Consider the following 24,431-nt stretch of genomic DNA (forward strand, 5'->3'; position numbering starts at 1 on the left):
AAATAAAGGGCCCATTGAACAAAAAGAAAGCAGGTTTCTTATTGCTGCCTTCTATCCAGAGGATGTGACTGAAAACACACATGCTGCATGCATAAAACATACCTGTTCCAACAGTCAGATATAAGGTGGAGTTTTTACGTCTAACTTGTTCTGGGCTTCACAGGAATAAATTCCCACTGTGTTCAGCTCTGAAGTCAGTGATGGTGAAGTTCTGTCCTGAAGCTTTTGGAGAGTCTTCATCCTTCTTGTACCAGGTGTAGTTAGCTGCTGGGTTAGCATCACTGCTACAGGTCAGATTCACTGAACTGCCCTCCTCTATCTCAGCAGAGGGACTCACTGACACAGAGGGGAGCTTTGGAGCATCTGGAGGAGAAAACACGAAGACATTTCATTTCAAGATGAGTTTTCAAGTGGAACATATTATAAATTCATAATAGTTTTTTAGAAAGTGGAACTTTAGTTACTTCTGTATTACCAAATACTAAGACCTGTAAATATACTGTTGAATTCTCAATGATGTTTTTATTTATTGGTCTTTTCTCCTTAACTAAAGCTCATGATGAATGTAAACACATGCAGCTTTGACATTGACCAGAGGTGGGAATTAGGATCTGCATAAAGGTAAGCTTCAGGTAATAAGAATCATGTGTGTGTGGAACAGAGACAAGCTGTTTTAGGACTGTGTGGCGTTTCGCTGAAAGAAAACTGGCATTGTGAACATAATGCTTTGGTAAGCATGCATGCTACTCTCTGAAAAAATATCACTATATCCAAAGATAATGAGAGCCCTGTATATTGGTCTCTACATGTCTTGGTGTCATTTCACAGAATTGTCCTTTACTCTTTAGACTGCAGCTGTTCTTTTAAATCAAACAGAATCTGTAGCCCATAAACATCATAGAGACTCAAACAGTTCAGCAGTGCTGCGTTCAGAAGACACAGGAAATGATCCTGGGTCAGTGTCTATGGACAATTCTGCTGATGGCCTCAGAGTTCTGGTGGAAGACTGTAAGTAAACTCACACACTGAAGGAGTCGGGGAGTCCTCATATCCCTTTAAAGCACAGGAGTAACTGTCTGCAGAATCATAACTGAAGTCTGCATCAGGAGATGTGTCTTCCTTTACTTTCTGTCCGTTCTTGAACCAGATGTAGGAAGTATGACCAGGTGGACAACTGCTGAGACACCGCAGGTTAAGATCAGACTGTGGTCTGCTCACCTTCACCTGGAGATCTGAAGAAAGAATACAAAACAAACATCAGTCATGTTTATGTATAGAAACTAAAATAACATGTTAAATGTTTAATGAGGACATTTTCAGATACCTGTGATGGACAAAGTGACTGGAAGACCCGAGTATGCATCTTGGTTTGTTTTGAACCTGAACCAGTACTGAGCTGAGTCGCTCTCTGTCAGGTTTCTGATTCTCAGAGTGCAGGTGTTGTTTCCACAGAGAGTCTCTACACGACCTGCATACTCTGAGTCTGTGGTCACATATACAGTTTCAACATCTTTCTGTTTAATAAACCAGAATGTGTTCTCTACTGTGTTAACACCACCTCTCCATCTAGATGGGTATGTGTAGCTGCAGTTTATCTCCACTGTTGATCCTTTCACTGCACAGATCTCAGTAGAAGAGTAAGTCACTCCCCAGCCACGCTGACCCTGAACCACTGAAACACAGAGCACATCAGAAACTAGATCCAAAGTTAATTAATCATATAAATAATTATCTATGTAGACAAGGTGGAATACACTATAAAAATGAATTTGGGGTAAATGTAACCAGGAGAAGCTTTTCCATCTCCCATTATCAGCAGTCATTGTCATAGAAACGTCTTCATCTTTATTTATGAACTAGAGCTGAACTGAAAAGGAGAATCATGTTGACATATTTATCAGAGTTTATCATTGTAGGGACGCAGGAATATTTCCTAGTCCTGTATTTTGAGCTTTAGCCCAATTAATCAAACGAAATGTCAAGGAATTGCCTTAAAAGAGTATTTTTTTTAATTTTACATCATCAATTAATGATGAGGGATCATATTAATTATACAAGTCTGTGCTTTTCTTGCTCAGTTCTCTGTTCCCTCTCTGGTCAGGGTGCTGAGGACTTAAATGCAGGTCACTGAGATGTGAGCGGCCTCTCTCTGATATACAGATAAGTCATAGGCAGAGGTTTGCTATCAACTCAGAGGAAATAAAGCACTGATGTCAGAGATTAGAAACAGGAACGAACAGCATTTGGTGCAGAGGTATTGCGACATAAGAGAGCTTGAGAGACAGTATGTAAAGTGTTTATTAATTTGTGCACAGTTACTTTATGCAAAAGACAACAGAAAAGTGTGTTGACCGACACAGGGACACACCTTCCCAATATCCACTACAAGTGTCACTAAAAAACTCAACATTTGGAGATGTTTCCAAATTCTATACACACTTTATTTGCATTGCTTCTGTGAAGTTTGCACTCCTCAAAACTCAGATCTACTTATTCCCACATGTGAGCTGCTTTTACCCATCCCACATTTCCCCAGAAACCCCTCTGTTGATGTGATGAATGTAAGTGTAGATGTGCAGTACCTGACACAGAGAGCAGGAAGACCACTAATCCACTCGCTGCTGCAGTTAAACTCATAGCTGCTCCTCTCATCTCTGTGAGACTATAAAACATGTCAGATTAAATAATGAACACAGGAGGTTTACAGAATCATCACATCAATAAACTGTTTCTACTTACAGTGAAGGAGGAACGATGTGTTCAAAGACGCCTTTCCTCTGTCGTCAATGAGCAGAAGACGGATATCAGGCTGTTGAAAGATTTACTTCCTCTTTGATCATTCATATGCATGTTGACACAAACCACAGTAAACACCCTCTGCACAATAAAGAGTTGTTGTTTTACAAAGTATCAACTTTTCTCAAACTAAATGAACTATGGTTAAAGACCCCCTTTGCTGCGTATACTGACTCCTGAAAAAAGCCTGAAAAAGGATTAAAAATGATGAGGCTAAAACAGTTCCTCTCTATGAGCACTGAGGACGTCACACAGTCTGCAGGTGTAGTGCAGGAACAGGGATGCATTCACCTGTGAACCATGAGGCAGTTTTACTGAACAGGATGAAGAGCACAGTATTAGTTATAAGAGAGGATGGAAAATGCCATATCATTGTTCTTGGTTTGTTTCTTATCTCTGTGGTCAGGCTGCTTCAGTTCAGAAATGCAGAACTATAGTTAGAATGAGCATGTCTACTTATTAATCAGTCATCCCACCCAGAACTCACTGATTCAGTACCTGATGTTTCACTGACCTCCAGTGGTGAATCCTAAGTGTGACACATTCAGGCTTCATCACTCTGAGTGCTCCCTCCACTGTCTGCTTTAAAGGGTCAGGTCACCCAGACTACAGAAACACCTATTACCTCTCTCACCTCCAGTGGTATCTAAACATGCAGATAGTTCATAATGAAGTTTGCTGCATGCTGTTTGATCAGTCTTCACATTTTAAAGTTTCTCTTTACTTAAAAGTAAGACATCTCTGCACACAGCTTTTCCAACTGATCCACCTAAACAAGCTAAAGTCATTAGACTATAGTTTTCTAATCAACATCATCATATCAAACAGTGTGTGTGCTACCAGTCTGTGTGAGGTGTTCATGTTGGCAGGCCTGTAAGTTCCCACGTCTCATAGTTCTGCATTTCTGAACTGAAGCAACCTGACCACAGAGATAAGAAACAAACCAAGAACAATGATATGGCATTTTCCATCCTCTCTTATAACTAATACTGTGCTCTTCATCCTGTTCAGTAAAACTGCCTCATGGTTCACAGGTGAATGCATCCCTGTTCCTGCACTACACCTGCAGACTGTGTGACGTCCTCAGTGCTCATAGAGAGGAACTGTTTTAGCCTCATCATTTTTAATCCTTTTTCAGGCTTTTTTCAGGAGTCAGTAGTATACACGCAGCAAAGGGGGTCTTTAACCATAGTTCATTTAGTTTGAGAAAAGTTTATACTTTGTAAAACAACAACTCTTTATTGTGCAGAGGGTGTTTACTGTGGTTTGTGTCATCATGCATATTAATGATCAAAGAGGAAGTAAATCTAGTCTTTCAGCAGCCTGATATCCGTCTTCTGCTCATGACGACAGAGGAAAGGCGTCTTTGAACACATCGTTCCTCCTTCACTGTAAGTAGAAACAGTTTATTGATGTGATGATTCTGTAAACCTCCTGTGTTCATTATTTAATCTGACATGTTTTATAGTCTCACAGAGATGAGAGGAGCAGCTATGAGTTTAACTGCAGCAGCGAGTGGATTAGTGGTCTTCCTGCTCTCTGTGTCAGGTACTGCACATCTACACTTACATTCATCACATCAACAGAGGGGATTCTGGGGAAATGTGGGATGGGTAAAAGCAGGTCACATGTGTGAATAAGTGGATCAGGGTTGGATGAAATGCAAACTTCCCAAATATCTTTAAAGATATATATTTTGTTGGATTTGTTGAAACACGTAGATCAGCAGAGTTTGTTTTAAAGTTGTTATTTAGTGTTACTTGTGATGGATATTCAGAAACCATCTTTCCTGTGTTGGTCAGCGTCGATTCCACTTGTCTTTTGCGTAAAATATCTTTGTTCAAGTAACTTTTACACGGTGTAAACTGAGAATATTGTTCATGTATGACTGTTTGTCTTTGTTATATTTCTAAGGTGACCCTGGTTATAAAAATGCTCGTCGTTTTCATTTAGTTTTACTGTTTTTGAGGACATTTTGAGACTAGTCATTTCATACTGAGTTTCAACTTCTCTTATGTCGCCAGACCTCTGCAGCAAACCCTGCTAGTTCCCCCGCTCTGAGTTAAAAGAAGTCTTCTTCTTTTTCTTATCTGTATCTCAAGCTGCTCACACCTCAGTGTTTTTCACACTTAACTCAGCAGCAACCTGACAACAGAGTGAACAGAGAGGGAACTGGACATGAGAGTCACACACTATGCTAATGAATAAGACCCCTCATTATTCTCTGTTAATGTATATTAAGGACTCTTCAATCTTTGACAGCACTGACTTTGAAAAACTGAGTGAAAACTATATGTTCAAAGTCTTTCAGGTTTAATTCAGACATAACTCTAAAATCATGATTGTGTAAAATGTATCTTCTTAAACTATGTGTTGACTTATGAACAGCACGAGACATTTGAAAACACTTTGTCTTATTAACTGTTGTTAAATTAAGTCCTTCATTCTGATTCTAGTTTCTGATGTGCTCTGTGTTTCAGTGGTTCAGGGTCAGGATGTCTGGGGAGTGACTTACTCTTCTACTGAGATCTGTGCAGTGAAAGGATCAACAGTGGAGATAAACTGCAGATACACATACCCATCTAGATGGAGAGGTGGTGTTAACACAGTAGAGAAAACATTCTGGTTTACTAAACAGAAAGATGGTGAACCTGTAGATCTGAGAACAGACTCAGAGTATGCAGGTCGTGTAGAGACTCTCTGTAAAAACAACATCTGCACTCTGAGAATCAGAAACCTGAGAGAGAGCGACTCAGCTCAGTACAGGTTCAAGTTCAAAACAAACCAAGAAGGCTTTGAGGGTTCACCAGGAGTCACTTTGTCTGTCACAGGTAACCATTTTAAATGTTAAGTTAATTATTTCTAAATGTCTGTACATTATATAAATGTATTTTTATGCATGTTTGTCTCAAAGAACATTCCTGTTCCTTCATAAATCCAGATCTCCAGGTCACATCACCATCAAACAGGCTGTATTGTCAGAGCAGATGTCCTCATTCTTCTAATCCTTCATACATCTGGTACAAGAACGGACAAATAATTCAGGGACAAACATCTTATCATACAGAACACCAGAACAATGGAGACAGTTATTCCTGTGCTTTAAAGGGACATGAGGACTTCCCCTCTCCTCCAGTGTGTGAGTTTACGCCAAAGACTTCTATTGACATCAAATCATCTGGTGGCGTGTTATACTGAACTCTGTTGGTAATATTTCTCTCCTGATCCACTTTGCTGAAAAATAGATGACAAATATTTATTTGCTTATAATAAAAAAAGCCTTTTTAGTGGCTGTCTCCATAAGCAGGAAGCTATGATTGAACATCTCATTGAACTTCATTATAGATTACTTACATTCTAAAATAGTCAATCATGTGTCATAACAAAATCGAATCTTGAAGATGAATGATCTCCTCCAGATGCTCCAAAGCTCCCCTCTGTGTCAGTGAGTCCCTCTGCTGAGATAGAGGAGGGCAGTTCAGTGACTCTGACCTGTAGCAGTGATGCTAACCCAGCAGCTAACTACACCTGGTACAAGGAGAATGAAGACTCTCCAAAAGCTTCAGGACAGATCTTCACCATCACTGACTTCAGAGCTGAACACAGTGGGAGTTATTCCTGTGAAGCCCAGAACAAGTTAGGACGTAGTAACTCCACCTTACATCTGAGTGTTGGAACAGGTGAGTTCTCCACATTCACCAGACCTGATCCTCATTGTAATATGCAGCAACCCATGCATATTAAACATGTCAGTGTTCAGGGAGGACCCTCCATGGTGTCAGAGGTGGATGACACTGACAAAGTGATTCATAAATCTAGTAGTGAGACGTATCACACATGTATTCCTCTTTCTAGGGAGTTCAAGAATGATGGTGAATATCATCAGGACGACTCTGGGGGTCTTGATTCTGATTCCTGTGTTTCTCCTGAGTCTGTGGAAGAGGTACAACACGAGAAATCCATCAGTTCACTCAACATGTATTTATTATCTTCTAACATCCTCTCTTTCACTGTCATGAATTCTGCACTTGTTGGTGTTGTTGTTGTTGTTGTTAATCCAGGAAGAACAAAGCTGTTAGATCCAGCACTGGAGCACATACACCTGAAGAGATAGAGGTGAGAAAGAGGTTATACATTGTCCCATAAATGATTTAAAGAAGAGGAGTTAAGTGAACCTGTGTTTTAAAGACAACTTGCTGAGTGGAAACCAGTAATGCTTTTGGTTTTAAAACAATGACATCAACGAGTTTTCTTCAGAATATAATACATGTTTGATTGTATCTCATAATATATACAGTTTCATGATTAAGAGCCTCCCTCTGTCTGCTCTCTCCATCAGTTGGACTCTGTTCCTGAGTATGAGGACGTCTCTCACACTGCAGCACAGACAGAAGACCCAGAGGAGCAGGAAGACATGGTGTGAAGTCCAGTCAGGTGAGAGCCTCCTGCATCAGATACAACAGGCCCACTCCACATGTAGAGTCACAGTTCCAGCTGTAACTTTACACAAAATCTCCTGTGATTTTCTTCAGATGCTCACCTGATGGACACCAAGAAGAAGGACATTGAAATATCCCTGATGAGAGCGAGGCTGTGCAGGATGTGGGGGAGGTGGATACATTCACCTTCAACTCCCAATATGTTTTATAGTCAGTGTTCAGTAGCAGCAGCAGGTAGGAGTCAGCAGCATGGACGTCTAGCAGAATGTGTTGCTGGCAGCTTGAACTGAATCATGTCGAGGTGTCAGACATGACTTATTGTTCAGAGCAGCTGATGGTCAGGTGCTGTAACATACTGCTTTAAGTATGCATGCTTATTTTATTATCTGTAGAATCTGTGATAATACAGAAGTCTATGATAAGTGTTCTTGTGCATTTTATCCTTTTGAATTTTCTACATAATAAATAACCTTCTTTAAATCCTGATCAGTGTCTTGGTTTATATCTGTGCTGCTGAGAGAGACTAAAAGCATCACATTTGACTCCAGTTACAGTTTGGATTTGTTCACACTGAAACTAAAATAAGCTCACTAGTAGAAACCTTTGCTAGACGTCCAGAGTCTGGAACAAAGACTGAACTGGCTCTTAAGTGTGGAAGGTCCTGCCCCTCCTTCTCATCTACTAAGTATGGGCAGTACCTCTGTAACCTCCCTTCATGTGTTGTCAATCTGACTCATGGTTAGCCAACATAAGGTCAGAATGAAGTATTATAGTATACAAAGCAGCGAGAAGAGCAGTTTATTAAGAAGAACATGCACTTGTGTTTAATCTTCATGCCTTGCTCCCTTTATCCTGTATACACTCATTCATCCCTTTCTACGTCTCTTCTAACCTTCATCCCCACGGTCATTCCTCCCCAAGATCCTCTTCCCTTCATCACTACCTCCCCTCATCCCTCCCTGATTCCCTTCACCCATCCCTACCAACACAAATTTGACCCCAACATCCCTTCATACAATCTTTCCTCCATCCCTATTCACTTCCTTACTACATCCTTAACCCTTCATACCTTCCTCCTGTGTACACTCATGTATCCCTTTCACCACCCCCTCCCTTCATCCCCTCATCCTTCCCTCATTTGAACCTTCACCTCTATATCCCTTTAACCCTCCTTCCCTAACTCATTACTGAACCCCATATCCCATTCCCCACGAGCCTTCATCTAAACATCCCTCCTTTTTCTACTTCTCTTCATGACTTCCTTCCTTCATCCCTACCTTTCTACATTCCTTCTTCATTCCCTCCCTTTAATCCTTCAACCCCAAAATTCTACTTCAATGTTCTGTGAATGAATCTCCACAATGCCCAAATGAACTCAATTCTCAGAGGAAGAATAGAAAGTTTGCAACTTCACTTTACACAGTGCATGCATTCATAATGTCATCACAACTTTTTATCATGAAGGAACCGTTTTAGTTTTACATTCCATATTTTAACAGGGGCTGTTTAATTAAAAGTCAAGGAGAAAGTGAGTGTTAAGAAGTTCAAAAATCCATGTGTCTGTGTCAGACTACAACCTGCAGCACGAACTGAAGCTTAGCCATCAATGTTTCTGTCAGTGAAGAGCAGGACTGTGTGTGCTGTGGTCACACACTCCACTCACTCAGTGTGACACTTTACTCACTGCAGCTTTATTATTTTAAGCGGACACGTGCAGCTGTTTTATTTTGACATCACAGGTAATGGCACTGGTATGGACATATTTTGTATTAACTCAAATCAATTCAGACCAGCACAAGGATAATCTAAACACATGATATACAGAGCAAAAGAACAGAGCAATACTAACAGTTATAACAAAGGAAGAAGGATACACTATTGTAATGAGCTGTTATGGTTATATACCTAAAAATCTACAAAATGTAACTCTATCAAATGTGAATAATGGAGCTGGTAAAAAGAAAGACAAAGAACGTGGGGAAAATGACCGTACCCACACAAAGGGAAAGTTCACAGGCTCTTGGAAAAGGGTTTTCTATCAGTGAAATACTTTACTGAGCCCTAGTGGCAGCAGGATGGAACTGCAGCTGGATACACTAACGGAGGTTCCTTTGCAAAACCAATGAACTTTTCAAAAGCAATATGTATATTTGTACTTAATGAAAGGATATTGATTAGAACATAAAATATAAAAAATGTAATGAATATAATATCCTTCAAAATAACCTGTGAGATAATATATGTACATGAACTAAATTATACGGCAATCAACCGAGTAGGTGTTGAGATATCTCCGTAATATTTGCAGCTTTCCAACAAAAAGAGCTGGCAGTGGAAAACAAGAACAATAATAATAATACAAATATATTTAAAGAAAAATAGTAAATATCAACAATGAAAATGAGAAATATAATATAATTATTTAAAATATAAATAAATAGTTGTTACAACAATAAAATAATAATAATAATAGAAATAAATTGTAATATCCATAGAGTTAATTATATACTGAAATGAATAATGATATTAATAATAATTGTAATAATAATATATATATTTTAACAATATGTATAATATGAATGACCCTCCCCCCTCTGCAGGATAGATTTCTGTAAGGTAATAACACAGACCTCCCCCCATCCTCACATCTCAGTGGACCCGCCCAAATATCAGGTTAAAGTTATATTTACAAACCAATGCATTAAGTCTTCAAATACTTTCCACTAGTGGCACTTTGCAGTACTGCAGTGAGCCTTTTTTTAATAATGTGAATAAAAAGACTCTGTGTTTCATATCTAATGCAGCTGAACCAATCAGAGTAAAAGAAACAAGCTTAACGTTGATGTTGAATGTATAAATGTAAGTTTCTCTGAGATATACAATTGTTTCTAAGGCACAATCTTGGTGAAGCACATCCTATATGTATTTAAAACAAATCTAAATGAACCTGGAAATTACAGATGTGAATGTAAAAGAATCATAGAAATATAGAACATGCATCGCCTGCTGTGTTCAGTGGGATTTGTTGACCGTGCTGTACAACGCAGCTGGGTCCTCTGCAGAGTCCTGCCCTCTGGGCCTGAGAGATAAATGATGTCATTCTTAATAATAATACTCAGGCAAAAGCAATGAGTTCATTTCAAAGTGAAGTCATTTTAATCTTGTAGTGAGTTTATGTTCCTGTGTGAGGAGCTGCTCACCTCGGGGCAGCACTCTTGAACTTGACGGCAGCGTACTCCGGGACTTCCTGTTGCTCCGTGTGTCTGAGGGGCTGATCTGCTCTCATGTTGGAGTACAGAGGTTCTGCTCGGCTGTTGGAGAAGTGAACGGTGGCATACTGAAGGTCACCCTGCTCCTCCGGCTGATCAGGTAGAGGCTGCAGGGATAAAAACACTTTCAGCTTCACATTTTTACATTCATAATTAGGTTTCAAGGTTTCAAGGTTTCATTGGTCATATGCACAGCAGATACAACGTATATGTTGGCAATGAAAATCTTATGTCCCATGCTCCTCCAACAACTCAACATACATGGTGCAAAGAAGATAATAAAATAGTGCAAAAAGAGAGAAGAATATTTACAATAACAACAATAAAGATTTGAGGAGGTGAAATATATACATATGTGGAATACATTGAGAGTATTTAAACACTTTACTCTGTGGAATGAGGAGGTATGGACAGATGCATATATTACGTATAACAGATGTATATGGCAGATATGTACAATATATAGATATGTGTACTATAAACAGATATGTATGGCAGATGTGTATAATATATATATATATGTATGTGTGTACTATAAACAGATGTGAGTAGACATTCACACAGCTCAGGAGTTCAGCAGTCTTATAGCCTGTGGTATAAAACTGTCTCTGAGTCTGGTGGTCTTGGTCCGGATGCTGCGGTACCGTCTGCCAGACGGCAGCAGACAGAACAGATTGTTGCTGGGGTGATGGGGGTCCTTTAATATCCCACGGCCTTCTTCCTACACCGCTGGGTGTAGAGGTCCTCCATGGATGGCAGCTCCGTCCTGGTGATGTGCTGAGCAGTTTTCACCACCCTCTGTAGAGTCTTACGGTTGAGGGCGGTGCAACTGCCATACCAGGTGGTGATGCAGCCAGTCAGGATACTCTCGATGGTGCACCTGTAGAAGTTGCAGAGTATCCTGGAGTCCATGTTGAACTTCCGCAGCCTGCGGAGGAAGAAGAGCCGCTGTCGAGCCGTCTTGGATATGACCCTGGTGTGATGTGTCCATGTCAGGTCCTCACTGATGTTTACCCCGAGGAACCTGAAGCTGCTGACTCTCTCCACAGGAGTCCCGTCGATGGTGATGGGTGTGTGTGCCTCTCTCTGCCTCTTCCTGTAGTCCACAATCAGCTCCTTTGTTTTGCTGACGTTGAGATGGAGGTTGTTGTCCTGGCACCAAGATGTCAGGGCTCTGACCTCCTCTCTGTACGCCGTCTCGTCGCCGTCTGTGATCAGGCCGATGACGGTCGTGTCGTCAGCAAACTTGATGATGGTGTTGGAGCTGTGTGTGGCCACGCAGTCGTGCGTGAACAGGGAGTAGAGGAGAGGGCTGAGCACACAACCCTGAGGGGCTCCGATGTTGAGGGTCAAGGTGGAGGATGTGATGTTCCCCATCCGCACTGCCTGGGATCTGCCCGTTAGGAAGCTCATGATCCAGTCACAGAGGGCGCTGTTGAGCCCAAGGTCCCTGAGCTTTATGATGAGCTTGGAGGGCACAATGGTGTTGAATGCTGAACTGTAGTCAATGAACAGCATTCTCACATAAGTGTTCCTCTGGTCCAGGTGGGAGAGGGCAGTGTGGAGGGTGAGGGAGATGGCATCATCCGTGGACCTGTTTGCTCTGTAGGCAAACTGCAGGGGGTCCAGTGAGTCAGGGAGGGAGGAGGTGATAAAAGTTTTGACTAACCGCTCAAAGCACTTCATGATGATGGAGGTGAGTGCAACTGGGCGGTAGTCATTGAGGCAGATGGGTTTTGTCTTTTTGGGGACAGGGACAATGATGGACTCATTAAAACATGTGGGGACTACAGACTGGAGCAGTGACCTATTGAACATGTCTGTGAACACATCTGCCAGCTGAACTGCACACACCTTGAGAGCACAGCCAGGGATGCCATCAGGTCCAGGAGCCCTGTGTGTGTTGATCCTTTTCAGAGATCTACACACATCTGCACTGGTTAAAACCAGTGAGCAGGGATCCTGGGCCTTCTGTGCCTCCACAGCCGGGGGCTTCTCAAAGCGTGCATAAAATGTGTTCAGTTCATCTGGGAGAGATGCAGACACTTCCTCAGCACCACTCGTTGTCCTTTTGTAGTCTGTTATTGTTTTTAGTCCAGACCACATATTTCTGGCGTTGGAGCCCTTGTAGTTCGACTCCACCTTGTCCCTGTATTGTCTTTTCGCACTGCTAATAGCTCTCCGGAGTGCATACCTGGAATTCCTGTACTCATCCAAATCACCGCCGCTGTGCGCGATGGCCCGTGCTTTAAGTTTAGCTCGGACCTCGCCGTTTATCCAGGGCTTCTCATTTGGGAATGTCCGTACAGTAATCCGCGGCACGACGTCATCGATGCATTTGCCGATGTAGCAAATGACCGCGTCAGTGTGTGTGTTTATGTCGTCCTCCTCAAACACACACCACTCCGTGATGCCAAAGCAGTGGCGGAGAGCAGAGTCAGACTGCTCGGACCAACGCTGCACTGTCCTCGTCACAGGGTCGGTCCCTCTTCAGTCTCTGCCGGTAAACGGGGAGCAGAAGAAGAGATATGTGGTCTGATTTGCCGAAGGGGGGGCGGGGGAGGGCTTTATATCCATGCCGGAAAGGAGTGTAAACATGGTCCAGTGTATTTCCACCGCGCGTGGGGCAGCTGACGTGCTGATAGTATTTCGGCAGGACTTTCTTCATGTTGGCTCTGTTAAAATCCCCGGCCACAATAAATGCGGCCTCTGGCCGAGAAGTCTCTGTCCTGTCGATAATCCCATACAGCTCCTCCAGCGCTGTGTTGTTGTCAGCGTGCGGCGGAACATACACTGCTGTTAGAACAACAGATGTGAACTCCCTCGGCAGATAAAAAGGCCGGCATCCGATCATGATGTGCTCTAGGCTGGGAGAACAGTCCGAAGAAATGACCTCCACATCTGAGCACCAGTTGTTGTTAATCATGAAGCACACACCTCCTCCCCTGCTCTTCCCTGAGTTTATTGTCCGGTCCTGGCGATGAATGGAGAATCCGTGTGAAGCAATGGCGGCGTCCGGTATCGTGGGGCCGAGCCAAGTCTCCGTGAAAACCAAAACATTACAGGTCTTAATGTCCCGTTGAAATGCCACCCTGCTACGGAGTTCGTCCAGCTTATTATCCAGGGATTGGACATTTGCCAGAAGTAAACTCGGTAGAGGAGGCCTGTTTTCACGTTTCCTCAGCCTGACCAGGACCCCGGCCCGGGAACCTCGTGGTCTCTTCCTCCTGCGCTCCACAGGTAGAGCTCCAGCAGGTAAACACAGAGACTCTCCATTGTTTGCAGGTCGTCGTGGATTATTGCTGTCCACCAGCGACCTGATGTGTAAAAGATGTTCTCTATCATATTGGATGATAGGGCTCGCTTGGGCGGTTTGCATGTTGCAAAAAAAGTTAAAAACAACCAACAAAGTAAAACAATAAAAACACTAAGATGTGGAGTTGTTGAGGAGCTCGAGACACGGCAGCCATCCTCGGTGCCATCTTACTTCATTTACAGAGGATTGCAGCCAGCACAGAACAGGCCAAAGCAACAGCAGCTGTGGTAATGATTAAATATCCCTGCTTCATCAACATGATGCTGTATGACAGAAAAGATTAAAGGACAAAAGGTAGGAGAACTTCTGGATGTTCTAGGAATGTACTCACCTCTCAGAGGAGAATCAAAGAGATTGAGATCAAACTTAACTTTTGAGAAAGGATGTAAAAGAGCAGCGATTAAGAATCCCTTAAAGACAATGAGACTCTCACCTCCTCCCTGTTGTCCGCTCTCTCTGCAGGTTCAGATGAATCCCTGGAAGCGCTCTTTCTTCTGCTTAGAAATACATTAGACATGTTTTAGTTCTGACTAACAGACTAAGATTAAGATGAACAGATCTGCTCACCTGATCCACAGGAAGACAGAGAGAGAGATGACAGCCAGGAGAACAACAGGGATTGTTACAACAGCTGGTAGCTTCCATGATGCTGAGAAACAGACCAACAGAGAACAGTTCATACAGCAGAGTTTCTCTGATGGGGGGACAAGGACCCCTAGGGGTACCTTCTCAGTACCGGTGGATTATCTCTCAGCCTGAAGGCACAGGTGTTTTCCATTAGCTTCACAAAACAGACACAATGCTCACTCTGCACAGGGAATGACTGCACCCTATACTGAATCTGGAACTTCAGGGTAATTATTTCCTTGGAAAGAAAACAAAAGGACCCCTATCCTGATCCACAAAAGGTCATTGGAAAAAATATTCCTTTCTCAGCCTCCTACACAGACAATGTGACTGAAAACAAACCAGCTGATAGGTTTGTGGTTTAAGATGAACGCATAAAACTCACCTGTCCCAACAGTCAGATATAAGGTGGAGTTACTACGTCCTAACTTGTTCTGGGCTTCACAGGAATAATTCCCACTGTGTTCAGCTCTGAAGTCAGTGATGGTGAAGATCTGTCCTGAAGCTTTTGGAGAGTCTTCATCCTCCTTGTACCAGGTGTAGTTAGCTGCTGGGTTAGCATCACTGCTACAGGTCAGAGTCACTGAACTGCCCTCCTCTATCTCAGCAGAGGGACTCACTGACACAGAGGGGAGCTTTGGAGCATCTGGAAAAAATGACACAAATGAAAGAACATGAGGATGGATACACACATTGAAATGAGTAATAGTTGTGTGTGTGGGAGCATCTGAACATCTAGAGATGGTTTGTTCCTGGCAGCAGGCAGAGCTACAGAGAACATTTCTCTCGCCTCGTGTGGTTTCATTTATAATAATTTACAGTACTGTTTAATGGCCGTCTATAAACAGTCTAAACCTCCTATATTATTCCTGACCATGAGAATCCCTCGTTGGATTGCTGTTACTGAGGCTGGCTTTAACTCCACCTCATAATTCCTCCTCCTGATAATGTATTCAGCCTCTCCTTCACATTGGCAGGACTGTGGCAGGAGTGTGTTATTGCAGAGACCATTGTAAAATGCCGTAGCTGTATTTCAGCAGAAAGTCTCACTGACTCAGAGAGAAGCTTTGGAGTACCTGAGCAGATGTAGCAGACTGTGAATGTGAGCTGGAGAAAATAGTTATGAGCCTTGAAATATTCTCATGCAAAGACTGGACAGATTAGAGCTTTCAAACAATGTTTCACTCACATTTCACATCAATGGAGATATCTCTAGATGTCTTCCCCAGCTTGTTCTCAGCTGTACAGTAATGCTGTACAGAATCAGAGGAATTGATCGAGCTGAGGACAAGAATCGGTCCTTCATTGACATGAGAAAAGTGTGCATTTGGACTCTTCTTGTACCAGGTGTAGTTAGCTGCTGGGTTAGCATCACTGCTACAGGTCAGAGTCACTGAACTGCCCTCCTCTATCTCAGCAGAGGGACTCACTGACACAGAGGGGAGCTTTGGAGCATCTGGAGGAGAAGTGGAAATGGAAAGTATTTCAGATATTAAAACATGTTATCTCCCATGATTGACTTTACTTTAATAAACTGTCCCCTGCAGGAAGGAAGGACCTGCTGTATCTCTCCATGAGACCCTGCAGGTGAAGCAGCCTGTTACTAAAGGAGCTGCACAGTGTGGACAGGGTGTCCTGGAGGGGGAGTGGGACACATTGTCCAGCAGGGAGGACAGCTTGGCTGCCATTCTCCTGTCTCTCAATGTCAATCATTGTGCTTTCACATTATAGCCACACCCCGTACTACACTCATGAGCTTTTTGTTGTGCGCTCTTTTGGGAGGTATCCTCTTCATTTCTCAGCTGGTAGATCAATTCCTAGTTATGATTTGCAAATAAACCCCCAGGTGTTAACATAATGTTAATACGTGACTCTTTATATTCATCTCTAATAACATAAATAACGTGGCTTTGCTGAGTGATAGAAAGCTAATGTGCTTGTAGGATAGTTGTCATCCTCATGGTTCTATTCACTAATTGCAAGTTGGTCTAGATAAAAATGAAATTACTGTAATTCAGAAAGACTCCAGGACGTTATACATAATATCAGTGTGTGTTTGAGTAAACTCACACACTGCAGGAGAGGGGAAGTCTTCATGTCCTTTCAGAGCACAAGAGATGTTGTCTCTGGGATGAAACAGTCCTTCATAAGAAGATATCCCCGTGGTCATGATTGTCTCTCCGTTCTTGAACCAGACGTAGTACAGGGAACCAGCCGGACTGCAGGAGCTGTGACACTTCAGCTCTGCCTCAGTAGAATAGGTGTAGACCTTTGCTCTGATCACCTGCACCTGGAGAGCTGGACATTAGAGCGGGAAACAATAGTATAGCTAAAGGTCTGAAATAACAAATGATGATAAATGTACATACACATTAACACAACCGCCCAGAAATAGAGAAGAGCAATAGTTCCTACTCATCCAATAGTGTTTACACAGACATCAACACTTCCAGTATTTTCAGGTGTACTGTGTATTTACATCAGTGTGTTGATCAGTACCTGTGACAGTCAGAGTGGTTCCAGGTAAATCCCTCCCCCATTCAGAGCTTGCTGTTTTGAATGTGAAGAGATACTGAGCTGAATCTGAGTCTCTCAGGTCAGAGATCCTCAGAGTGGATTCTCTCCTTGGTGAAAGAACCTGAACACGTTCTCTATACTGGGAGTCTTCACTAAGGTCCTGATGACTACGCTCAGGTCTGAACCAGAATTTAGATTTAACATGGTCTTCATAACTACTGTACGTGCAGGAAATGTCCACTGATGATCCTTTGAAGGCACAGATGCTTCTCTCACTGTAAGTCACAGTATTGCAGACTCCACCATTAACACCTGAACATAAATATCTTTGGTTAAATTATTATGGGAATGTAATCGCCATCACTCAAGGCTGGTTGTATTGCTGTGGGCGGGGTCTCCCTGTTATGTACTAAGGTTCAGCATCATGTTTGTGGAAGACTGTAAGTGAACTCACACACTGAAGGAGAGGGGACATTCTCATATCCTTTAACAGCACAGGCATAGCTTTCTTTAGGATAGAAATAGTCATTAAAAGATTTTGCATCCTTCGCTATTTTCTGTCCATCCTTGTACCAGATGTAGGAACGACGAGAAGTTGGAAGACAACCGCGGACACACTCCAGGTCTGCCTGTATACAGTCTCCATAGCAGGAACTTGTTTTGCTCACCTTCACCTGGATACCTGGATCTGTAAACAAACAGTTTAGACTGAACTGTCATTGTACATAGATGCACTGACATTCACTGCAGTGCTGACCAAATGTTGAGCTAACTTACAGAGTTACAGACAAAGTATTACCTGGGACAGACAGAGTGACTGGATCACCAGCATAAGCGTCTTGGTTTGTTTTGATCCTGAACCTGTACTGAGCTGAGTCTCTCTCTCTCAGGTTTCTGATTCTCAGAGTGCAGGTGTTGTTTCCACAGAGAGTCTCTACACGACCTGCATACTCTGAGTCTGTTCTCAGATCTACAGGTTCACCACCTTTCTGTTTAGTAAACCAGAATGTTTTCTCTACTGTGTTAACACCACCTCTCACTGTAGATGGGTATGTGTAGCTGCAGTTTATCTCCACTGTTGATCCTTTCACTGCACAGATCTCAGTAGAAGAGTAAGTCACTCCCCAGACATCCTGACCCTGAACCACTGAAACACAGATCACATCAGAAACTAGGATTACAGTGAATGACTTTGGGTTAATCAGTTAATGAGACAAACAGGATGGTAATACCAATATGATTTGAGGAAATGTTACCCGAACAAGTTTCAAAGTTCTCTATCAGATGATATCTCATCTACAGGATCTAACTACAACTTATTTTGAATATAGAATTGTATCCTACAGTATATATCATTGTACTGCAGCAGTATGACACAGGAATAACTCCTACTTTATGTGTTTTAGATCGGGTCTATTTAATGTAAAACGTTTTTAAAAAGTGCCAATTATTCTTCAACAAACATTTAACATTCTACACACCTTTTCTGTGAAAGAGCAGAAGAGCACATTAAACTTGCATCTTAATTCCTACTCAGACACTTTAAAACTGCTGAAAATTATACTTCATTACTTCTGTTGGTTATTTCTGAACTAAACCAGGCAAAACAGAACTCAAACGCATTGAGTGAGCTTAGTTATACATATAGTCAGTGTACTCAGCGATAGGGAAAGGCCTTAATAAACATTAAAAGTGCATTTTTAGGGATCATATTATTTAGAATAGTGTGTGATTCTCTTGAGTTTCTTCACTGTTCACTCTGTGGTCAGGTTGCTGCCGAGTTAAGTGTGAACATTAAAAAAAAAAAATGCAGAACACTGAGGAGTGAGCAGCTTCTGTCTGATATACAGATAAAAGGAGAAGACTGCTTTAAAGTCAGAGTGTGGAAATATCACACTGAGATCAGAGAGCAGAGAAGGAACTAGGAGGGTTCGGTGCAGAGGTATGGCGACATAAGAGAAGTTGAGAGATAATGTAATGAAGTGTGAGGAAATGTCCCTTTAAAAACAGTAACACTTAATGAACACAAAGAGCATTTTTATAACCAGGGTCATCTTAGAAAAATAACAAAGCAAATGTTTTCACACGGTGAGGAGGGAACAGTCATACATGAACAATATTCTCAGTTTACAGCGTGTAAAAGTTATTTGAACAAAGATATTTTATGCAAAAGACAAGTGGAATCGACGCTGACCAACACAGGAAAGATGGTTTCTGAATATCCATCACAAGTAACACTAAATAACAACTTTAAAACAAACTCTGCTGATCTACGTGTTTCAACAAATCCAACAAAATATATATCTTTAATGATATTTGGGAAGTTTGCATTTCATCCAACCCTGATCCACTTATTCCCACTTGTCACCTGCTTTTACCCATCCCACATTTCCCCAGAATCCCCTCTGTTGATGTGCTGAATGTAAGTGTAGATGTGCAGTACCTGACACAGAGAGCAGGAAGACCACTAATCCACTCGCTGCTGCAGTTAAACTCATAGCTGCTCCTCTCATCTCTGTGAGACTATAAAACATGTCAGATTAAATAATGAACACAGGAGGTTTACAGAATCATCACATCAATAAACTGTTTCTACTTACAGTGAAGGAGGAACGATGTGTTCAAAGACGCCTTTCCTCTGTCGTCAATGAGCAGAAGACGGATATCAGGTTGCTGAAAGACTAGACTTACTTCCTCTTTTGATTATTAATATGCATGATGACACAAACCACAGTAAACACCCTCTGCACAATAAAGAGTTGTTGTTTTACAAAGTATCAACTTTTCTCAAACTAAATGAACTATGGTTAAAGACCCCCTTTGCTGCGTATACTGACTCCTGAAAAAAGCCTGAAAAAGGATTAAAAATGATGAGGCTAAAACAGTTCCTCTCTATGAGCACTGAGGACGTCACACAGTCTGCAGGTGTAGTGCAGGAACAGGGATGCATTCACCTGTGAACCATGAGGCAGTTTTACTGAACAGGATGAAGAGCACAGTATTAGTTATAAGAGAGGATGGAAAATCAAACGTAACACTGCCCTTGCCCCGGCTTCAATGACAATTCCAGGCCAGCGCCCAGACGCCATGATTCCAGCTGCAGTCCGGCCCACTCCAGCTACTCCTGTCCTGCCGGCGGCCCTGTCGACTCCAGCATCACCTGTTCCTGCTCTGATGGGGGTCCTGCCTTCACCTGCTCCGGTCCTGGTTGGGGTCCCGTGGAGATCTGTTCTGCCGGGGTCCAGCCGTCCTGCTCCGTTGGGGTCCTGCCATCACTTCTTTCGATGGGGGTCCTGCCAACACCTGCTCCTGCTCCGTTGGGGGTCCCGTCCTCACCTGTTCCTATGGGGTCCTGCCAACACCTGCTTCTGCTCTGTTGGGGTCCTGCCATCACCTGTTCCGATGGGGGTCCCACCAACACCTGCTCCCTTGGGGGTCCCTTCACTACCTGTTCCGATGGGGTTCCCGCCAACACCTGTTCCTTCACCGTTGGGGTCCCGCCGTCCCCTGTTCCGCCAGGGTCCCGCCAACACCTGTTCCTGCTCCCTCCAGGGTCCTGCCGACGCCATCAACTGCTTCCTCGGGGCTCCCGCCGACGCCAGTTCATGTCCTGCGGACTCGAGCTCCTGTCTCGTCAGTGGTCCCACCGCCTTCTACTCCAGGTCTTCCGAAGCGGTCCCGCAGCCCTCCATGCCGCCCTTCAGCGGGATCCCACTGCTGCCCACGCCGGCCTTTCTGCCGTCCTCCAGAGGGGTCCCATCGCGGGTTCTGTCGCCCTAAGGCCCGTCCTCCAGAGGCATCTCGCCGTCTGCCAGCCCAGCCCCGGGAGTGTCCCCGCCGCGGCCTCCAGTCGCACTCCTAACCATCCTCCAGAGTTCCCCCGCCGTGACTTATGCCCCTGTCTCTGGGGCCTCTGCCTTGCTCCCGGGTCGTCCACCTGAAGCTTTTCCACTGGTTTGTCTTTGTTTTCTTTTATTACTTTTCTTTCGTTGTACATTTTTATTTTCAGCTTTTCTTTCAATGAAAGCTCGCCCTTTGTTATACCTTAGAACTCCTGCCTCCTCTATTGCTTCTGTGCCTGGGTCCTTTCCCCCAATTCTGACACTTTTAAGTAAAGAGAAACTTTAAAATGTGAAGACTGATCAAACAGCATGCAGCAAACTTCATTATGAACTATCTGCATGTTTAGATACCACTGGAGGTGAGAGAGGTAATAGGTGTTTCTGTAGTCTGGGTGACCTGATCCTTTAAAGCAGACAGTGGAGGGAGCACTCAGAGTGACGAAGCCTGAATGTGTCACACTTACGATTCACCACTAGAGGACAGTGAAACATCAGGTACTGAATCAGGGCCATTCTGCCTGCTCTAAATAAGACACATGTATGAACTGGATTTTTTTAAAAAGAGATGAGGGGAGACAGGAAGAAGGGATGAAGGGAAATGGGAGGGAGGAATAAAGGGAGGGGATGAATGAATGAAAGGATAAAGTGATAAAGGGAGGGAAGGATAAAGGAATGTAGAGAGGTAGGGATGAAGGAAGAAAGTCATGAATGGAAGTAGAAAAAGGAGGGATGTTTAGATGACGGCAAATCTGAAAGAGGGATACGGGGTTCAGTAATGAATTAGGGAAGGAAGGATAAAGGGATATAAAGGTGAAGGCTCAAATGAGGGAAGGTTCGAAGGGATGTAAAAGGGGAGGGATAAAGGGCAGGAGAAATGAAGGGAAGTAGGATTGAAGGGATGAGGGGAAGTAGAAAAGGGTTTAAGAATGAGTTAAGAGAAGGAGGTTTCAAGGGATATAGAGGTGAAGGTTCAAATGAGGGAGGGATGAGGGGATGAACGTTGGGATGAATGGAAGGAGGCGGGTTTATGATGTAGAGAGGAAGGGATGAAGGGTTGAAGGGAAAAAGGAAGGGAGGGATCGACCCGCAACATCCGGGATTAAAATAAACTGTTAAACTGTGTCTCGTTTTATCCTCACAGTGACACATAGTGGCAATCTGAGACATAAACCAAAGCAACAAGTATTAAAATGTTTCTGTATAACTAATTTAGTGAATGATATAAAGGTTATATTATTATAAATAAATACAGAAGACCTTTCTAAACTCACATGTTTCCAAGTTGCATGGAGTAAAATGGGATGTTCAAGGCAAGCCAAGACGGAGATCAGGATTTTTCTAAAATGTTTGTTATGTAGAAATTCACAAAGTGCAATGTCCTTCTTCTTTGTCTCCATCAGGTGAGCATCTGAAGAACATCACAGGAAACTTTGAGTAACTTTACAGCTGGAACTGTGACTCTAAATGTGGAGTGGGCCTGTTGTATCTGATGAAGGAGGCTCTCACCCAGTGGTCTTCACTGTCTTTTACATGTGAGCCGCATTGATAGGACAAAGTCAATCAGAGAGCCAAAAGCTGCATTCAGTTAGAATGAGCATGTCTGCTTATTAATCTGTCATCCCACCCAGAACATACAAAATGCAATGCAGCCAACCAATGCTGTAATGAAAAGAGTCTTTGAGCACTCGGAAAAGCGCTATATAAAATAAATGCATTATTATTATTATTAATAAATGTTTCATTATTATTATTATTATTATTATTATTATTATTATTATTATTATTATTATTATTATTGTTATTATTATTATTATTATTATTGTTATTATTATTATTATTATTGTTATTATTATTATTATTATTATTATTATTATTGTTATTATTATTTTTATTATTATTGTTATTATTATTATTATTATTAATAAATGTTTCATTATTATTATTATTATTATTATTATTGTTATTATTATTATTATTATTTTTATTTTTATTATTACTTTTATTATTATTAATAAATGTTTCATTATTAATAATAATAATACAAAAATAACAATACTAATATTATTAATAATAATATCAATAATATTAGTATTGTTATTTTTGTATTATTATTGTTTTTATTATTATTATTACTTTTATTATTATTATTAATAAATGTTTCATTATTAATAATAATATCAATAATATTAGTATTGTTATTTTTGTATTATTATTGTTATTATTATTATTATTATTTATATATTCATTCAAAGCAGGATTACCTTAATACTGGGATGAGCAGCAGCATGCATGGTTTGCAACTTTCCTTTTTTGAGAAATCGATCCATTGTTCGTCTACAAACACTTTCTAACTAATATGAAATGGAGAAGATATTGGATCGTAGTCAAGCTAGTGAAAGTAAAAAGTGCCAGGTTGGTCGTAGTATCCTCCAATTTAAATGCTCCAATTGAGCGATATAAATGATCTTTTAAGTACATGTCCATATTCATGAGCATGCACACGGTAACATATTGTTAATGACCTGAAGTTGATTTGTTTCTATACTATCCCACCATGCATCTACCCGTCCAGCAGCACATTCCCCATGTAGTGCTGGATAGACCGCCAAAACTGGCAACTCGGCAGTGAGTCAGTGTCGGGGGGGCAAGTTTAAATATCTTATTTCTTGTCTATTTTTACATCTTTTATCCACTATTTTATATAGTTATATAGTATACTATATTGTATATTATCTTTATTATTTGTAGGCTAATAGAGGCTATGTGTATGCACTGTGTAATCATATCTATCACCCCTTTATTTAGCCTACTGCCATGCCACCAATTAAAGCTTGGCGAGCCGCGCAATGAGGAACCCTGCTCTCACCTGACTGGACTTCACACCATGTCTTCCTGCTCCTCTGGGTCTTCTGTCTGTGCAGCAGTGACTGAAACGTCAGTTTCCTTTCTGTTCCCTCTGTGGTCAGGGTGCTGCTGAGCTAGGTGTGAGCAGTAAAAATAAAGGCAGAACACTGAGGTGTGAGCAGCTTCTGTCTGATATACAGATAAGATCAGAGCTGAGGGCAGCAAGAGAAGGAAGGAGCAGGGTTTGGAGAAGATTTCTGATCAATAACAGAAGATTATTACTTTAAAACCAGAGTTTTTTTAACCAGGGTCGTCTTAAGAATAACACAGAGGAAGATGTTGTCACAGGGTGAGGAGGGAACACTGGGAATAAACAATATACTCAGCTAACAGCGTGTGAAATATATTAGAAGTGACTTTATGCAACTAATAAGAGCCAGATGTGTTGATCAGAACTGATCATTGTTAAATATTTCCTACTTCTGGTTGTTTAGATTTGCTCTGTACTTCTTTTAAGACATCTACAGACATTTCACAGAGCTCTTTAACTCATACTACATTATATTTGAGTGGGACATATTTCACCCTTTAGCTTTCCTATGATAGGTCACAGTGATATGTTATGTGTTACAAAGAAAAGGATTTGACCCACAATGTATTTAGAATCTGTTCTTAATCCCATGTGAAGATGTTCGGAGTTGAACCTCTTTACATATACATACATAGCACAGAGAGAAGACGTGAAATGCCCACTCGCTTTAACTCATCCTGTCTCCTCAGT

General features: G+C 41.9%; 3 protein-coding genes across 8 annotated transcripts; 1 reads left to right on the top strand and 2 right to left on the bottom strand.

The window, feature by feature from the left end:
- Positions 1–157: 157 nt before the first annotated feature.
- Positions 158–3,177, bottom strand: LOC134864403 (B-cell receptor CD22-like). The gene is made up of 5 exons (XM_063883339.1): positions 2,740–3,177; positions 2,583–2,662; positions 1,325–1,672; positions 1,023–1,232; positions 158–363 (listed from the first exon to the last, which is right to left on the bottom strand). The coding sequence occupies exons 2-5, from the start codon at positions 2,650–2,652 to the stop codon at positions 158–160; spliced, it is 834 nt and encodes a 277-aa protein (XP_063739409.1). The 5' UTR covers positions 2,653–2,662; positions 2,740–3,177.
- Positions 3,178–3,794: 617 nt separating this feature from the next.
- On the top strand, positions 3,795–7,721 carry LOC134864277 (carcinoembryonic antigen-related cell adhesion molecule 1-like). Of its 2 annotated transcripts, XM_063883125.1 has the most exons (9): positions 3,795–4,187; positions 4,265–4,344; positions 5,277–5,627; positions 5,738–5,935; positions 6,216–6,476; positions 6,652–6,739; positions 6,858–6,912; positions 7,136–7,230; positions 7,329–7,721. In XM_063883125.1, the coding sequence occupies exons 2-8, from the start codon at positions 4,275–4,277 to the stop codon at positions 7,217–7,219; spliced, it is 1,107 nt and encodes a 368-aa protein (XP_063739195.1). In that variant the 5' UTR covers positions 3,795–4,187; positions 4,265–4,274; the 3' UTR covers positions 7,220–7,230; positions 7,329–7,721. The 2 variants fall into 2 exon arrangements, with proteins under 2 accessions (XP_063739195.1, XP_063739194.1); XM_063883124.1 differs by lacking the exon at positions 3,795–4,187 and having other exon boundaries at positions 4,201–4,344.
- A 1,183-nt stretch (positions 7,722–8,904) lies between these two features.
- LOC134865314 (titin-like) lies at positions 8,905–23,871 on the bottom strand. Of its 5 annotated transcripts, XM_063884824.1 has the most exons (13): positions 23,673–23,871; positions 19,565–19,602; positions 19,408–19,487; positions 17,764–18,111; positions 17,419–17,652; positions 16,947–17,276; positions 16,518–16,745; positions 15,637–15,903; positions 14,833–15,093; positions 14,388–14,469; positions 14,254–14,317; positions 10,436–10,611; positions 8,905–10,314 (listed from the first exon to the last, which is right to left on the bottom strand). In XM_063884824.1, the coding sequence occupies exons 3-13, from the start codon at positions 19,475–19,477 to the stop codon at positions 10,248–10,250; spliced, it is 2,127 nt and encodes a 708-aa protein (XP_063740894.1). In that variant the 5' UTR covers positions 19,478–19,487; positions 19,565–19,602; positions 23,673–23,871; the 3' UTR covers positions 8,905–10,247. The 5 variants fall into 5 exon arrangements, 4 of the variants coding, with proteins under 4 accessions (XP_063740894.1, XP_063740893.1, XP_063740892.1 ...); XM_063884823.1 differs by lacking the exon at positions 23,673–23,871 and having other exon boundaries at positions 19,565–22,039; XM_063884822.1 differs by lacking the exons at positions 19,565–19,602; positions 23,673–23,871 and having other exon boundaries at positions 14,254–14,314; positions 19,408–19,548.
- Between the last annotated feature and the right edge of the window lie 560 nt (positions 23,872–24,431).

This window comes from Eleginops maclovinus, chromosome 5 (genome assembly GCF_036324505.1).
Source record: "Eleginops maclovinus isolate JMC-PN-2008 ecotype Puerto Natales chromosome 5, JC_Emac_rtc_rv5, whole genome shotgun sequence".
Lineage (NCBI taxonomy): Eukaryota > Metazoa > Chordata > Actinopteri > Perciformes > Eleginopidae > Eleginops > Eleginops maclovinus.